The 18,725-nt window shown below is 44.0% G+C and overlaps 2 protein-coding genes across 2 annotated transcripts in view; one reads left to right on the top strand and one right to left on the bottom strand.

Moving 5' to 3' along the window:
* LOC119442980 (alpha-catulin-like) overlaps positions 1-10,389 on the top strand; it is a 162,101-nt gene extending 151,712 nt beyond the window's left edge. The window contains exon 16 of the transcript XR_007465745.1: positions 10,296-10,389. The gene's annotated coding sequence lies outside the window, so the exon portion shown is untranslated. The remainder of the gene's footprint in view (positions 1-10,295) is intronic.
* Positions 10,390-10,411: 22 nt separating this feature from the next.
* Positions 10,412-17,544, bottom strand: LOC119442982 (uncharacterized). Its single transcript, XM_037708083.2, has 4 exons — positions 17,406-17,544; positions 16,987-17,106; positions 13,675-13,853; positions 10,412-10,550 (listed from the first exon to the last, which is right to left on the bottom strand). The coding sequence occupies exons 1-4, from the start codon at positions 17,446-17,448 to the stop codon at positions 10,461-10,463; spliced, it is 432 nt and encodes a 143-aa protein (XP_037564011.1). The 5' UTR covers positions 17,449-17,544; the 3' UTR covers positions 10,412-10,460.
* Between the last annotated feature and the right edge of the window lie 1,181 nt (positions 17,545-18,725).

The following is an 18,725-nucleotide window of genomic DNA, read 5'->3' as shown; positions in this document are numbered from 1 at the left end:
TTCACATGAAACGGCTAACATTGTTGGCAACATGTGGCAGGATAAATTTTTTAAGCATTTCTGTGTGGTTCATTGTGAACATACTATATGGTGTTTGCATTCACATCTGCAATGCACCTATGTAACAAACTTGCATCAGCAGGCAGGCAGTGTGTATGCTGGAAGGATGCAAGTTAAAGGGACCCTGAAATGATTTTGTACAAATGCGCCGAGTCAATAGGGTAGGTCCTTGTGATCATCAAGGGTCAAATTTAGGCACTGTGTAATTTATTAAGTTTTAAACACCTGCATCGCTGCAGACTACAGCAGTGCCGATCCCTGCATATTCAGCTGCCTCTGCCTATTAAGCACAGAATGGGCAAGTGATGTCACCCAGGCGAGCCATCTGATTGCCCTTCCACGTGACGTTATCAGGTATACTTGAAGCATGTTGTTCCATTAGGCCTCTTTTTAATAATATGAACATGTACACATAGTAATTTAGGTGCGTGTAAAAATGAAAACAAATGCAATAAATGTAGATAGTCTGCTACGGCTGTCGTCTGTGCACGCACATTTGCACATGTGACAGGAGGACTAGAATAAAGAGTTTCTTCGAAAAAGCTGGGCTCTGTCATAGTATTGTGGGGCTGAATGGAGGAAGGCGAAGAGTCAGAAAGAATGTGACAAAGGTTAACAACAGTACAGTGACAACAGCAGCCGATGGGACACACGAGGGATTATCTCGCATGTACATAGGCGCAGCAATGTCTTTTTCTGGTGGCAGAAAAATTAATTGTACCATCACAGTACTGTGCTCGTCCTTTCACACAGCAGGTGTGTGTAGGAAGTAAACAGCAACAACTGAATGCTGTAGAAAATGTTAGTTTAGCACATAAACTTGAGTTTGAGGCCACCATCACTACAGTAACAAGAAAAACTGCATCGTAGACGGATGCTGGAACACACTCGGTTCAAATTAACCAGTAGACAGCACTTGTGTCACCGTGTGACATTGTTCCCAAGATAATGAGACGTAGCCGTGGCCACACGGGATACGAGTTGTGGGTAATGCTGCGGCTTGAGAAGGAAGATAATGTCTAATCACTTTTAGCACTTTTCACGTAGCGTACTGACATAAAATTCTTGTACAAAAGCATTCCGTGGGAGATGCTTTCCATGTTCAGGCAGTACTCTCAACTATGACAAAAATCTTTTCGGGACCCTTTAAGCAGTCAATTTTTTATTCTCCTTTTTGGGCATTTCCCTTCCACATGCGGTTCATTATCCTGGCATGAGGACACCAACCAGCACTTGTTTTCTTACTTTTTTGATGTAACAAAAGATGTACTGCAGTAAAACTAACAAAATCATTCGAATAATTTAAACACGGCTAATTGTGGACAAGGAGTGCGTCAGTGCCATTCTAAATATACCCCAGCCTCTACTTAAAAGCACAAATTTAGCTATTCTCTCTGGTAGTCCAATGTAGTAGAGCAGCAGCTGGTCACATTTATGAATAAGAAGCAGTACTGGTAGAAAAGCACTGTGGCTTGCTCTTAGCGGTAAAAATAACCAAACAGGGTCATGTTCTCAAACGGACATCTTGATTTATTGTACATGTGATAAACCATATAAGGGCATCAAGTCACAAAAGTATGTTTTAATATCTCACTTTGTTGTACAGATCATTGCGTGTATAAAGCAGCCCTCTTTTGAGGACATAAACATGAGATTCAGATCATGCGATGTCATGCAACAAGATCTTTACGGCTTCAGTGGCACTCTGAAATATCCAACATAAACGAGATTCTGGCCAAGAGTTCAAAAATGTTGCAGTTTCACCCGAAAGACAAAGCAACAATTGCGATAGCAAATTAGTAGAGAGCTATACAGAGTAAGGATAGTAGTTTTATCAGCAGTATAAACTTGGACATGCAGCAGCACCATCAATGCGCAGAACTGTTGTCGACGCCGTCGGCGTTTTGCCCGCGTTCGCACCAAACGCGCGGCGTTGGTGACTGTTGCCGGTGCCTCTGGGGGCGGCTCGGAGGTTTCTCGACGAGATCAGAACGGGACACTCATCGAGTAGCGTCGGAAGTTTTTACCACCCATATAAATAGACATTTGGTGCCGCAGCTAAACGTCGCCTCCCCTCCCGTCCCCCCACGACCTTTCGCACAACGGAGGAAGTCGCGTTTGCTCTATATATATGGTGATTGTAAAGGAGGAAAGAGACGCTTAATTCTGCAGCCCTTCAGGGAGCACGGCGCAGAACGCGCATTTGCTCTCCGCCGTGCGTTCGCGTCCCTCGTGCCCTTTCACTCGCACATACAGCATACGGCGCGCGGCGACGATTTCATTGCCATTGCGTCATACGGAACCTCACGGCGACGGCGATGGCAGAAATCCGCTTTAGAGTGATCATATAATTGCCCCATATAATTGCTATCGCAATAAAACATGTCACAAGAAAGCTAGCTAAAAGTGAAAGCACACTGGAAAAGTTACTGAAAAGCCACAAATATATATATATTTCTTGTGTAAAAGTATATATATATATACATGACCGTGAAGATGCATCAGAAGATATCTTTATGTACAAAAAATGGACGGATATCAACCTGGTCATCAACATGTCTGCTTGTTTGTAACACTACTTTTTAATAACACACTAAATTCAGTCAACTGTGCTTGGACTTATAAAACCAGGGCCTATGACTGCGAGTTGTGAATGCCATGCTACTTAGTGGAATGCTATAAAGTTATGCCAAGCAAAACAGCACTGCACGGATGTTATAACATAGTGAATATAGCCACGTGTTCATTCATAACATTACAAGAAGCATGGGTAAGGTATATTTTAATTTAAAAAAAAGAAAAAAGAAACTGGGTGTTTGTCATTTAAAGGCACATAACAATTATAACAATGCAGTGCAGTCAACAGGCAGTTATGAGCTCATCATGATAAAAACATCACTAGTGTACAGTTGTATTCTGAACTATATAACATTCAACACCGGTATCCCACATTGTACAAGTACGTAGCTGGTAAGTAGTCGCACGTAAAGGGGCAAGTTCTAAAGAACTCGAAACAGTTCCATTTTAGTCTGCATGTTCTGCTTATGGCAGAGACTATTGTAGTTGTGTAAAAAATGATAACCGCCATGCACTTTCAAACTGTAAGGACACACAATCTGGAATCGCAACTACGCTTCTCCACAGCCGGAACGCATTAGCAGTATGAACTGTGTGCAGTAGGTTCCTCCACAGTGAGAGCAACAAAGTTTGCTTGCATGCCTAATTGCACAATGAAGTTAAGTCTAAGAACCTAGTGAAAGAGGGAGAAAGAAAAGTCAAACTATGGGAAAGGCAGAGAGGTCAGCCTGAGCCACATTCTTCAAGCTGGCCACTTTGCACTTGTGAAGAGGGAAAGGAGAACAAGATGGGTGAAAATGACAACAAAGAGAAGAGGTAAAGCACATAATGGGACAGTCTACATTATAAACCTACAATATGACATATATAAAATAGAGCTAATAATTTGCAGGGACCTAGGTTGACCCAGTTCTACAGTGCTTATGAATGTTGGGGTTTAGCGCACAGAAGTGTTGTGAAAAATGCAACTTTCTGTATACTATAAATGTCCCCTTATGGAACCATAGTACCCCTCACTACAACGCAGTTAAATAAAAGGTACCTTACAAAAATCTAGCGAACGATACAATGCCGTAAGCAGTAGCTGAGCAGTTCTGTTTTTACTGCTGCAAACTACTAGTGCTGGCAGAGTGACATGCAAGACAGGTGCTTTTCTCAGGCACACCATTAGCGACTTCAAATCATGAATTTAAAACAGAAAATAGGAATGTAGAAGTTTACCACAGATAAATATTGCAGTTAAATCTTTTCCATGCAAATATAAGTTTTTCAAGTTCCAGCATGACTGCTGATCAACAACCCAGCAGAATGTATAGAACTACATTAAAAGCTGAACTGTACAGTTGCTCAATTTTCATAAATCTGAATGCTTGTAACACGCATCATAGTCTGCTGCATTAACATTTCACCACCACCAATATGTGGAATGTTTCCTCAATGTACTGTGCTGAATGGCAATGGCAGCAAGAGTGCAGGGAAAAATTTCACCCCCAGCACGAAGATTGTCTCAGGCATGTGTTCAAATGGAATGCAAGTGTTTTCTGCACGCTCCTGTCCACGGAGCTTCTGGTGCCCTACACTGGTCAAAGAGCTGCTCAATGTGCATTGCATGGCGAGAACAAGGTAAAGACAGTGAAACAAAGGACTTGCCACAGAATGTTGCAAATAAGTTGCATTACCAGCACAAGCATTTACACTTCTTGGTGCCTTCAACTTGTTTTTCTGAGCAGTGGCAATTTCAAATTTACAAAATTTAATGGTGTTGCAAAATCCGTATCTGTATACATATATAGCAAACCCTTGTTATAATGAAATCACTTTATTCGAAGTTTTTATGACTTTGACTGCCATGCATGAAATTTAGACCAGATTATTATAAGTTGAGTGGCACCAGACTCAGTGTAGTACAAGGCGCGAGTGGAAATCTGCATGAAACCACTCGGTGCAGCATAGACAGTGACCCTTTTCTTCGTAACAACCTTGAGAGTCAAAGGGAACATCGAAAGCTGCTCCACCATGAGACAGCAGCTCCTCAGGACTATGACTTTATCTGATGATGAAAACTGACAGACAAGGCAGCTGTTAACACACCACAGCACAATTTCGACACTGTCATGCTGTCTTTATCGAGCACAGCTTTGTTTCAATACAGAGGGTGTTCATTTTCAAGTTTTAGGGAATTTTTTAGAAATCGCCTTAGGCAGGTAGCATAATTCTTATCATTGAGCTGAGTATTCGATGAGGCGGAGTAGTGCGAGAAATCGAAACACATATCCAACTACTTAACAAAATTTTACTAATTAACTTAGTTAATTACTTTACGACACATATTGCAATTTATGAATTGTAGCAGGTGAGCTTGTCAGGCGTATCCACTTGGAATGAATTTCCAGAATGAGACCAGTTTGGAGATATGCGCCATCAAACTCGCCGTAAAAATGCAATGTTGTTCCACTTACTTTTTTACCAAAATTCTGTTTTATACATTAAAGCACAAAACTAACTGGAACACCCATGTATTTCGTCCCACACTTTGAAAACTGGTGTCATCCTGGAAATTCATTTCAAGTGGATGCGTCTTGCAAGCTCACCGTCTACAATTCGGAAATTGCAATATGTGCCATAAAGTAATTAACTAAGAAGTTCATTAGTAAATTTTTGTTAATTAGTTGAATATGTGTTTCGATTTCTCGTGCTACTAATGTCCGCCTCTTCGAATAACCCAGCTCAATGATAACAATTATGCTACCTGCCACAGGCAATTTTTCGAAATTCCGTAAAGCTTAATTTTGAACACCCGGTACATTTTAAAAGCTCCCACATAGTGCAAGTGTTAGGAAACATAGATCTTGCATTTTTTGTTTCGTTATAACAGAATACTCTACTGAAATAAAGCACGATCAGCCAAACTTGTTATTCACTTTGTTAAAGCCAATAATTCATTATATCAATGTTTGTTAAATAGAGGTATGACTGTATACATACTTGCAAGTTTATTATATGTGTCCCATCTTCTTGACCTCTGACCATCTTCGTTTGCACGTTACATGCTTCTAACTACAAACGAAATCATTCAGAAGTGCGCATTCCAAGGCTGCCATACTAGAATAACAAGGTTATTACAGTAGGCTTCCATTAATTCAACCCTGACAGGACTAACGAAATTGATTGACTTATCCGGCAGGTCTAATTAAACAAGATGCAGGAAAAAACGGCAAGACACACCGCTGAATCATTTGGCAGTATTTGCCGAGTCTATCAAATGCACGAATCAAATGCACATCCACTTTCTATGTGTCCAAAGTAGAAAACTAACGTAGAAATTACATTAAAGCATCTAAACAATGTAGAAATCTAACGTGCACCCAATTTTTCAGCAAAAGAAAATGGGCAAGGGTCTAATATGTGTTGCACAATGACGGCCGGATTCCTAATGCCAGCTTCACCGCAGTAAATTTGTTAGGCGGTAAATAAAACACATGAACGCCGGGAATGCGGTTTTAGTTCTGTATCCAATTGTACCATGCAGGGAATTTTCGGCCAAATTTTCTTGAAAAAATATAAATATATATAAAGCCGCGTGTTAGAACTGGGTAAACACGTTGCATCAGGATCGTATCAACCTTGTTGATACGATCCTGTTCATACGATTTCCCGGCACCAACGTTCGCGATCGAGAACACAAAAAATAATACAGTTAAACTTCTTTTTTAAAGCGTAACTTTATCCGTAGTGGGGTCTCCAATTAATTCGTAGTGATGGACTCTGGATTAATTTTGACCACGAGGGGATCTTTAACATGCCCCCAATGCACAGGACACGGGCGTTCTTGCATTTTGCCCCCCTCGACATGCGGCCACCGTGGCTGGGGTTTGGTCCCACGACCTCATGCTTAGCAGTGCAACACCATAGCCTCTAAGCCACCATGGCAGGTAATGAGAATGTGTCTCGGGACACTCGGACCCCACCAGCTCAGCGCGCGCATCAGCGTCTCGTGCCACAACAATTGATGCAACGCTTCACATTACGCAGATGTCAACTACATTTGAGTCTGCCAAATTTTTTAGTGACCTCGGATCGTGCTGTAGCGGTGCGGCGATGGTGCACCACCCCCACAGCCATAAACAACTCCGTGGGGCATCCTGCGGGCCTGCCATGAACAGACCATCACGAGTGCTGCACGCCAGGCACACGGACACATGATCCAACTCGCTGTGCTGAACGTCGTTTATTGCGCGAGCTCCCTTTTCTCATTACTTTATGTGCTGCTTTCCTTTCGCGCTAGGTCCGTGCACCGTACTGCTCTCTGCTCCTTTGCCCTCTTTTCTCCTCTCAACTCTCACCACGACTCTACAAAGTGGCGACCCATAGTTCATCTTCGCGGCACTTCCGAAGTTGTTGTGGAGCCATGCACAGCAACGAGATACAGCCAGACACTGAACCGACCGCCACAACCGAGCAACAAGACGTCTCCGCGGTTTCAATCTGACTCCAACCATACTGGGACCGCAACTCTGCAGCTTGGTTTCTTCAACCGGAATCGTAATTTGTTCTCTCTGGCGTTCGCACGGAACAATGCAAGTACCACCTAGTTGTTTCGGCGCTGTCACCTACCGCTGCACAAGAAGTTGGCGACCATACAGCGATCTCAAGAGCACAACAACATCGCAGCGTGCCCGCATGCAGCAGTTGCTCTCCGCGGAGGACTTGGGAGACCGCCGGCCAAGCCAGCTCCTTCGCCGTATGCGACAGCTCATGAGCGGCAACACAGCAGCCACCGATGACCGCCTCCTGTGGGAACTGTTCATGCAATGCCTTCCAGTTAACGTTCAGATGGTACTCACTACAGCCAGTGCAATGAACCTCAACAGCCTGGCCAGTTTGGCGGACAAAGTCATGGAGGTAGTGATGCCAGTAGTAGTGTGCAACGTAACACCATCAAACACCACTGTGAGTCCAGTTTCGCAAACATTACCCACCGCCGCTTCTCCCATCGACATGCTCTGCAATCACCTTGCACAATTAGTTTGTGCTGCAGAGCGTCATCACACTCAACCCCATCACGGAAGGTACCGCAGCTCAAGTAGACCACAGCGTACAAGAGAAGAACGTTCCCGGTCTCAGACGCCACCATGGGTATGCTTTTATCATCGCCGCTTCGGGCAGGACGCGCGCCATTGCCTCCGCCCTTGCACGTGGCAGGGAAACCAGCCGGCTGACCTTTAATGGCGACAACCTGTCAGGGCCAAAGCAAAAGTCGCCTATTTCATGTCATGAACAGAACCACGGGCCAGCAGTACCTGGTGGACAGTGGAGCAGAAGACAGCATCATTCCCGCGCAACGTTCCGACCGAACGACACCGCCGACCTCCTACCTTCAAGCTGCCAATGGTAGCAGGATCCCTGTTCACAAGTCGTGGTCCCTCAACCTAGGCCTGCGCCGCGTGTTCCGTTGGGTTTTCCTCGTCGCTGACGTTCGCCGTGCTCTCATTGGCACTGACTTCCTGAACCACCATGGACTGCTGGTCGACGTGAAAAGCCAACGGCTGCTAGACACTGCTGCATTGCTCTCTGTTCACGGTATCGTTCCCTCTGACTCACCTATAGTCGCCCCAACCACAACAGTTGCTGGTAATCCTTTTGCTTGCCTCCTTCAAAAGTTCCCCAACGTCATGCGACCAAACGACTGGACATAACCCCTGCAACATGACGTTCGTTATCACATCCTAACAACTGGTCCACCTGTTTTTGCTCGCCAATGACGACTCGCCGCGGACAAACTCAAAATTGCCCGAGCAGAGTTCGAACACATGTTGGAACTTGGAATCATACGGCCATCGTCCAGTAGCTGGGTGTCTCCACTCCACCTGGACCCCAAAAAATCAGGTGACTGGAGGCCATGTGGGGACTACCAATCCCTGAACGCAAAAACCATTCCTGATCAGTACCCACTGCCTAACATCCAAGATTTCACGTCGGCACTGGATGGCACAAGAGCATTTTCCAAAACTGACCTGGTGCGAGCCTTCCACCAAATTCCTGTGGCAGAAGAAGACATTCCAAAAACAGCAATTACCACCCCATTTGGCCTCTTTGAATTTTTGAGAATTCCATTTGGTCTTCGAAACGCTGCACAGACGTCACAGCGGTTCATCGGCACACACACACGTGGTCTGCAGTCCAACACCACCATCAGCTTAGAAATCTGTAGTGGCGCGGCGATGGTGCACCACCCCCTCCCCCCTTCCCGCAGCCATAAACAACTTCGCGGGGCGTCCTGCGGGTACCGCCATGAACAGACCTTCGTGAGTGTTGCACACCAGGCCCACGGACACATGATCCGACTCGCTGTGCCGAACGTCGTTTAATGCGCGAGCTCCCTTTTCTCATTAGTGCGTTGTCCTGGTCATCGCATTTTTTTTTCTAAAACGTATCAATGAGGTTCTGCTATAATTAGAAATTGTGAGCTACGATTATTGCATAAACATCTTCTAGGGCAGGCCGAAAACGGGCGTTTTTGACGGGAATTGATGTGTGCTCAACGCATTCACTGTCGCTTAAACTCTGCCAACACAGATGCTGCCACTACAGGGGTCGCTATTGGGGTCACCGTATGGGTCACGCATGTGCATGCTGGCTGGTCTAAGTTCTATTTATCTGGCGAAGGCCAATTTTAGGATCTAAATAACAAAAGTTTGGGTCCATAGAAATGCATGGAGGCCAGCTGAGACCTTTGGTCATGATCGAATAAACCGAAAAATATAATTTGCCAGAGTCAAATTAATGGAAGTCTACTGCACTAATGGAAATTCTTGTAAGCTTTTTTTACTACCTCCACATGCCAGATGACATTGTCACTACTTCGGTGTAGCATGCTGAGCAGCAGACACCAACCGCTTGGGCTTCAATGAAAATCGGACAACATTCTGAACAATCTGAGGCACAGGTCTGTTTCGTCACATGTATGCATGGGGCAGCCAGCCTAGCATAGATACTGCGATTGAACATGCCTCAGCGCTGGAGCATACACTTGTATCACTGACCACAAAAGTCTAGAGAACAGGGGTACTGTGAAAAATATCGTTCAGGTGAAGTCAGACTCGAAAGCCAATATTCCAATCAAGGTGTCTATAGCACCGCCCACAGAAGACATGCACATTATGGAACCCAAGTGAGCAGACTGTACAGTAATAGGAGAACAACACCCCATATTCTCTCAATACATGCTGTGCATAAGACTGTGAAAACATCAATTCTTCAACGATCTCATGTTCTCAAAACTTCTGAGCCCAGTCATACCTTTAGCAGAAACTGGACAGTCATGTGTCTAGTTTAGCAACAGTAGTTGGTGCCATGAAAGAGTGAGCATCCTACTAAATGCCACCTACACTACTCACTAGCTTAATATTATGCTGCTGCTGTCAGCATAGGAACCTTCACTGCAGGTACCCATGGTGAGGTTTGCAGCATGCTTCCTAAAATAGATTAACCTTAAGAGAATACTAAAAACCAGAATGTCTGAAAGGCATAGAGTACTAACAACCATAACTAATATTAACGAAAATAACTGAACCCCTGCCTGTTGCCCTGGCATGAATCTTAATGCAGAATTTTCACTGCACAACAGTTTACATTAAATTCTTTCTATACAGCTGAAGAGCACTGTGGAAACCACTCCTGAGAATCAGTATTGCTAAATATGATGAACCATGCAACTTGGAGCCAGGTGGACACCCTCACGAAACGCCCTCACATACCAAAAGCTTGAGTGCAACGATCCGTGAGGGACAATGACAACCATGAGGAAGGCGGGAGACACTGCATCATGATGCCCTGGTATAGGAGGCCAGGAGAGCAACAGCAGCGGCAACTATGCAGATCCATGCTGACGGCCTTGAGAGACCTGCACCGAGCTGCAACCAAGAAAAAGGAGGAGTGACTCTGTGGTGCTAATGTTGTGAATATCAGACTGTAATACAGACTATACATGACAACTTCAGACATTTTCTTCATCATACAGAACGTCCCGGTGTATTGAGCTTCCACTACACAGCATGCATAGCATGACACTGGTTTTCATTGTCATAATAAAGACCATATCTATCATTCTACAAAACCATGAGTTTCAATGTGAACATGGCCCGCGCAGACAGTATACCAAGCACAGTACAGTGGACAGGACTCCCCACTGGACACAAAGGCCGTCAGTGCACTGCAAAATGGGCTTTAACATGGCTAAGTAATGCGAAGTTTTAGCTTATTCTCACAACGGAATGTGCAAACTAATTTAGGATAGAGAAACAACACTGGTGAAATTTTAGGAGTATTAGAAGCCCATGCAGGCTGTTATCCCTACAAGCCACTTCAGTATAGTATCTTGGGACCTAGTTGGTTTGTGATATCATGAGAAATTACTGCACAAATTGAAAAATGGTCGCCACACAAGAAGACACTTAGAAACAGCACGACAGCATGTGTGTTCCTTTCTTCCATTTGCACAGCAATATTTTACAAAAACAAACCACTTTTGCAAATAGCCCAAGCACTCGTTTGTGACAAGTTAATCACCTGCAATGTGAATAACTTATTTCATTACTGTAGGCACCGTACAGCTGCCAATAATACTGGACGGAACAGCGAACAGTGCCACCAATGACGAAAATTTCATTCTTGGCCCGTGAAGTAGACGGCATCCTCTAGAAGTGCTGAACGCATGGCGAAATCAGTGTATTTTGCCGTTGTTTTAGACAGTTCACATTTCCCAACTCTTCTGAGCTTTTAACATTGCAAATGCTGTTCTCCACACAATTTATTAAGAGCAAGAAATGCATAGGACAGCATCCATGAAAAATTCAGAGCACAATTCAATCTAAGCTTAACAAAATACATGTGTATACAACTCGCAATTTTCGACACCATCTCTCAGCGTCTCCACAAACATGTCACTGTCTCGTTGCTTTTAGCAGAACACATTGTGGTCACTTAGGGTTTGTTGTTTCTGACTTTCACCACATTTGTTCAGCTGTATCATCAATGCTCATCTTGTATTCCTTTCTTTTTTGTTGTGTGTTGTTTCATGTGCACTGGTACAATGGATACATTCCAACTCGCCAGCTTTGCCATTTTTCTACAGTTCATCTATGTCTTGACAAAAAAAGCCCAAAAACATTTTTTGTGGAGTGGGATGTATAAGTAGCTACACCATCATGGGAAGGGTTGATGGCACAGTCTCTCTGATCCCCATCACGCCCTAGCTGACCTAAATGCCAGAAGCCTGGGATAACTCTGAGCGGCAAAGGTACGTTTATGGATTTTCATGGTCTTCTCCTCCAAAAAGGTGAAACTGTACATAGTGCTTTTACATCATAATCTTCTCTGCCTGCCGAGCTTCTGCAAGCAGCTAAGCAGAGCCACTGATGGAGATATAGTCTTGATTTCATTATGCATTTTATGCTACCTTCTCTGGTCTAGGTGACAATCAGAGGTAGCACAAGATGTGACCAAAAAAGAAAAAGACTGGACTATTGCAATGAAAACATTATTTTAGCAGATGCAACTTACTCAAGTTTTTCACCTTCAATGTAGTTCCCTATGCTAGCAATACACCACTCCCAACATTTATTCCAGCTTTGGAATGCTTTCTCTAACACTTCTTTAGGCATAATGAACAACTCCTGTGCATTTTTCTCGATCTCATCAAATGTGTTGAAATAGCATCCTAACAAGCAGACTTCAACTTATGGTAAAGTGGCTGGTGCACAACGGTCGTTTTGTTTATTGACAGAAAATTGTGCACAAAACGCGAAAAGTGAGCTGGTGCATTGTCGTGGTGCAACATCCAACTCTGGTTTGTCCACAGCTGAGGTCTGTTCTGGCATAAGGCTTCCCTCTGATGCTTCAAAATGCTAAATTTAACTCCTTGGCCACGTGATATCTGCTGCCAATCAAAAAAAGCCGCCAACATTACTTTCATGCTGCATCGACTCATCCAAGCTTTCTTCAGTTAGGGCGATCTTTGCCGCACCCGCAATGACGACTAGGTCTTGGTTTTGACGTCATAGCTGTAGACCCAGGTTCTGTTTCCTATTCCAATGGTTTTCAATAAGTTTACATAAGCACTGGCACGATCAAGTCAGTGTTGACTGATGTTAACATGATTCGCTTTCTGGTACTCAGTCAACACATGGGGCACGAAGAAATTAGCAGCGATGCAATGCATGTTGAGTTTTCGTGTCAGAATTTCCTTCGAAGGATCTGAAGCTGATGCCTACATGTTCAGCAATCTCTGTGATAGTCAAACAACAATTATGGAGAAACAAATCATGAGTCGCATTAATCCAAATGTTGTCGAAGTGGAATGTCAATTACTTTGGTAATCTTGGTGATGCACGACACGTGGCTGTACCATTGCGATGTCGGAGAGAGAATGATGCGTGCACGCACCGCTGCGAGAGAGGAACGTCACCAACCGCGCAGCCAATTGCACGCCAGATGTTCCCTCTCCCCTTGCTCCCTCACACTTGGCGCGTGCGCACTTCCCGCAGGCTGTGCTACGTCACACCCATGCTGTGAAAGAACCAGACGTTCCCTTTCTTCTTGCTCCCTCACACTTGGCGCGTGTACATGCCAAGCCAACGCTGCGAAGGTGTATGTATGTCACCAGCACGTGTTACTCCGAGGTGAACGACCCGGACATTCCCTCTCCTCTTGCTCTTACACTGGTTCCTGCGGAGGGCCCTTTAGGGCACGGACGGACGTTTCGCCTAGGCATATACAGCTTCGCTGTAAAATTATACCAAGTGTTACACGTTTCTAAAACGTGAAGGCAAAAGCCTGCCAGCTGTGTAGGAAGACGACAACGAACACGCGAGCAGTGGCAAGAGCGCTAGGGGCCTTCCTGGGCACAGACGGACGTTTCGCATAGGTATATACAGCTTCGCTGTGAAAAAATTTGGCAAATACTGGTGGTATCCTGAAAAAAAAAGTTGGCATGGAAAGAGCTAACGGATTCTACAGTACACAATAAAGCAGCCATACCGTTACATAATAGTTGCAGCGGTCACCAGTACAGCATTCCACACACTCCCAGTCGTTGTACCAGATGCGATCACAGCGCTCACGATACAGTATAGTCTGATTCGTACAGTGTTCCTCAGTGGAACAGTGCTTGCTGATGTAGTACTGCTTTTCGCCGGATGGAGCCCAGTAAGGCGTACCTGCAATTTTTCAATTTGACAGGGGTCACACAGGGCTCATCAAGCCCCTTACTGACAGTATTTTCTGCAGCACTGGAGGAATAAATGTCTCTACAGAATTCTGAAATCTTTACTGATACCTAACTCACACGGAGAAAGTTCTACATTGCTTAAAGCTGTAATTTTGGCAGTAAACCATTTCACTTCAAAGGCTTCCTTGTATGGTGCTGTGTTCACAGACACACACACACACACACAAGAAAAAAAAATGGCACATGCAAACATAACTTATTCAACATCGAAATTCAAGAGAGAAGCAGACAAAATGAAAAGTGTTTCATTTTACATTTCATTTACATTCACCTAGTAGTGTCTTATGCTGCTGCCAATTATAGCAGCGCTTGCATGAATTTGTTGCAGAAGCTTTTATCTCAAGGTGGCCTTGTCGCCACAGTCAGTGTCTGCGCTTTTTGACGGCATTGCTGTGGGGGTGCATACCTATGGTACTGATGGCACAGGAGGCTCAGGCGAGAGCCGAGAACTCGCTCACACACACAAAAAAAAATGAACTTTAGCTTTGAATTTTGCATTTCTAGTCTTAAGTGATGGCTGTCGGCTCCAGAGCAGACAACGCTCTAATCACCAGTTCCCCCTTTTCCTTATCCTCTGTGCTTTCATGGTCTCATGCCTTTCGTACCTGTGAAAATTGTGCAAGCATTGTGAAATTATATCAACATAGGCTAAGGTGTCAAGGGTGTGGTGTGTCGACCACCACACTCCACGATAGTAATTGTGTGCTTCACTCAAGTGGAACTTGTCGGCAGCAAGGCCTGATGAAATACACTGAAGAAATTTCATCACTGATAAGGCGAAGGTGCCATGTAGTGGCAAGAAACGACACAACAGCCCTGAAACTAAGATGGCATGATGATAGGTGGAGCAGTGCAGCTTCAAGTGCAGCTGTCAGCACAGCTTTAAGTGCACCAGGGACAAACAAGAGAGGAAGGCAGCGAAAGCATTGCAGGAGAAACAGACTGCCAATAGACAGTTTTAGCAGAGCAGTGCTTACGCTCCACTCTACTTGCATTTTATGCGCACCGGTGGCTACATGAACTGTGTTGATTTTGCTTATTTACCAAGCGCATCTCACAGTGACGCGAGCTACACACTCTCAGCTTGGCTGTAAAACGACAAAGAAACCAGTAGGCACACCCTCACGCTCCATTCAATCGGCTTGTAGTGGACCAGAGGCCACGCTTCACGTTTTGCTGCCGGTATGAGCATTGTGTGCACGGGCATTAGCGCTCCCACTAGCATTCCACTGAGTGGCTGTGTGCAAATTGTTGGGATGCGTTGGTCTGAGCGGAGCTGACCATGAACACTTCGCTATAACTGTCTATTAATGGCACTCATACAAAGCACATTTGAAACCTTTTGTTTCGAGATAGTTTCTGAGATGCTGCCATTTATTGCCAAGCACAAACACATTACATACATTTTTTAAAAGGTGCTGCCATGGCCTCGTTAATCCGTCTTTTAAATTTAGAGATGCAAAAGCTTAGCACTAATTAGAGGCTGATCCATTTAGTTTCTATTCTTTTTGCCCTTTGTCATTGGTTTGTTTGCTTTTGTGTCACTGTTATCACCAGGATCAGGTTTTGATAGAATTGTGGCAACAAACAAGTGACAAGTGACAGTAAGCCGTCATTACAATGAAATTGCTTTATCTGAAGTATCACTTTATTTTAAGTGTTTCATGGTTCTGACTGCAGTGACTGCACTTTAGACAGGATTATTTGAAGTGCAGAGGGTGCTAAGCTCCATTTTGTATGAAGTACAAAGTCCACATTAAACCACACAGCGAAGCATGCATGGTGACAGTTTACAGTTCCTCATATTAACCTGGAGAGGCAAAGGGCGCTGCAAAGATCACTGATCCACAACATGGTGGCAGATCCTGGGCATAAATGTATCACGTGATAATAACGGACAGACATGGCAGTAGCACAGATGTGTCAGCGGAATTTCTCTACTGTCATGTCTCCACTATCAAGCACGGACGTATTTCAGTATACATTTTACGAGCTTCCAAACTGTTGGAGTGCAAGTTTCACCCTACTATGGCTCTTTATCATGCTGACAATGCTGGACTACCAAATGAATAAAATGAACATTTACCTTATATACAGTGCCTATATGAATTGGTGCAGGCACAATGGCTCAATACCACACAAAACAAAAAAAAATGACATGACACTGGGATTCAGGTAAATGTCCCATCTAATGAGAGCATACACACATTTTAAACTAGCACCTGCATATGCACAGTCCATCTCCCTCCCCACTCCACTTGCCAAGCAAACAAAGTTTATAACTAATCTCTGCAGATATCATGGCAACAGCAATCCAATCATGCAGCATGTAAACAGTAGTTGACAAACTTGTGCCCCGTCTTTGAAAAGTCGAAAGCCTTCGCTATGTCCACTGCACTTTCTTTATTTTGCCTGCTTTTCCAAATGAACTAGTTCCGTTACTTTCAGGTTGCATTGACACAAAGAACTAAGCTAGCCTTGCTAGCCTAGTAATGACTACATTGATTTAAGATCAGTTTTGCGGAGACAGGCAGTCAATCACCTGGTGTTAGTTTTATATGGCTATGAACACCAATGTCTGGTTTTAAACACTCAGCGTTACCATTTTGTCCATTCACAAAGGACTGACTTGCGAAACCTTAGTAAGCTGTGCTTCACACTTTGGCTATGCAGCCTTCACATAAGCATCTATGCTTCTTATTGATGATCTGATCTGCAGCACATTGCGCACAGTTTACCAGAAAACATCAGTCCAATGTTCAAGCCACAGCTCGCTAACATCTGACTTCAGATGCATTTCACACAGTGACAGCGTCAAGTTAAATCTGTGTCTTATATTTTTTCCGACGGGACAACGCATATATGGCGCGCCAAAAGGCGAGTTTGACAGCGGTACTTGTACCGGGATGGTAAAACGCATTTTCAACAACAGTAAAAAAGAAACAAGAATTTCAGCGGACAAGCTATAAATCAATAACATTAACCAGGGCGAGAAATCTAGCAACAGAAGCGTGAATTGCTATTGGCAGTGTGCATTTTTTTTTATATATATATATACTTACTTCCCCAGCGAACTTCGGTAAGGCAGCGCGTTTCAGTAGGATCACACGTTTTGATGGTCTCGGTACACTTCTCGTTATTTTTGTCTTGACTCGTACACACGTAGCATTCCAAAGCAAAGCCTGCAACAAGGCGAGCAAGGATCGTGTCATCAATCGGTGTTTCAAAGTCACGAAAACCATGCGCGACACTGGTGACCATTATTTCCACGGGAAAGGTTACAATTACGACGTTCATCATGCACACGCATAAATAACTTTTACACTAGAAATGCAGAAAACACCGATCATTGGTAGCGGAAGTTTGACAACTTCGGAGGAATGTAGAGGAGTGCAGACAGCCGCACCCCGACTTTTGACCAAGTTTTACTGCAAGCCGTGGCTCAAAAATTAACCACCGCAGCGGTAGAAACTTTACTTACAAGTTGGAACGCATGCCAGAAAAAGGAATAACCAAGAAATCATCTTGAAAACAGGTTAAAATATGGCCACAGTTTGCACGGTCCGTACGACGCGCAACCACTGGCACAACAACGGTTGCCGAGAGTGAATAGTTATGTACAAGAGAGCACAGTCAACCGTAAGTCGTCAGACATGTTTGTGACGTAGATGAACAGCGGCCATGTTTACGTTTCGGTTTTAAACATCGGCGCCTGTGACAACGGTGGCGTTTGTTTGTTTTCGTTTCACTGCGAACATAGTTCAAATTTTATGGGGAAACATTAGAGATGTGCGTAAACGAGATCTCGTAGTTCGTTACATCATTTCCCGCGCCAAACAGCGCCAAATCCGCTATACGCCGTCACTTTGTGTGAAATGGGACCGGCGGAATATCCAAATGCTGACCTCACGCGCTTAAAATCTAAGAAAAGGACAAAATGATGCTTAATCCCGAAATGAGGAAAAGAAAGAAGGAAGATTCATATTTAAATTTATTGACAACCAGGACATGAATAAATTCATGCATGAACGTAAAAGACAAGGACAAACACTGAACTTCGAACCAGCGCATGTGTATAATGGCGCACGATTAAAAAAGTTACAAGGAAAATAAAAATAAAAAGATGAGGACGGAAGGCAAGGAATAATTTTTGCACCTATGTAGGAAAGGAAACCCAAAGAGCCCATCGTGCATCAGCATTATCACTGAAACAGCTCTCTAAGAAATCGAAGTTCTCCTGAATGTCAGTGAGAGATTGCCCATGAATCGGGTGGTGAAAGCATGGTTTTTCATTGTAGGAAACCCTTTGTTTAAGAGAAAAGGATGAGGTGAATTAACAAATTGGAATTTGTCAAATGAAATTCTGGGGTGTGGGGCAAAATAGAAATAAAAAAAAGTTCAGTACAAAGCACACTGATTAAAAAGAGATTAGGCAAACCCGTCCACTATTCATCCTTGTATTTTCATCCGTCGTGCCTTCGTAGTGGCTGTGGTGGTCAAGATGCATTACCAACTCACCTCAGCTTACACCCTTTCAACATTCTCAAGCAGCGTGGTTTTTGAATTGGACAAGATATATCGCTGTCACTCAATTTTTTTATGCTTCGAACATTGGCAGAAGATATGAGGCTTCCCCTTTGTTATCTTAATTTTTAGCTTATGAAATTAAGTTGACATGCGCGTTCATGCTATCTTCTGATTCTGCTCACCATAAACAGACAGAAAGAAATATTCCGTGGCCATCATCATTCGCCGCTGTGGCTTCTTCACTGGGTATGTGCTACAGGTGTACTATAAGGTC

Source organism: Dermacentor silvarum, chromosome 2, assembly GCF_013339745.2.
Source record: "Dermacentor silvarum isolate Dsil-2018 chromosome 2, BIME_Dsil_1.4, whole genome shotgun sequence".
Lineage (NCBI taxonomy): Eukaryota > Metazoa > Arthropoda > Arachnida > Ixodida > Ixodidae > Dermacentor > Dermacentor silvarum.
The sequence above is the reverse complement of the archived record's forward strand: the minus strand, read 5'-3'. Positions and strand labels throughout refer to the sequence as shown.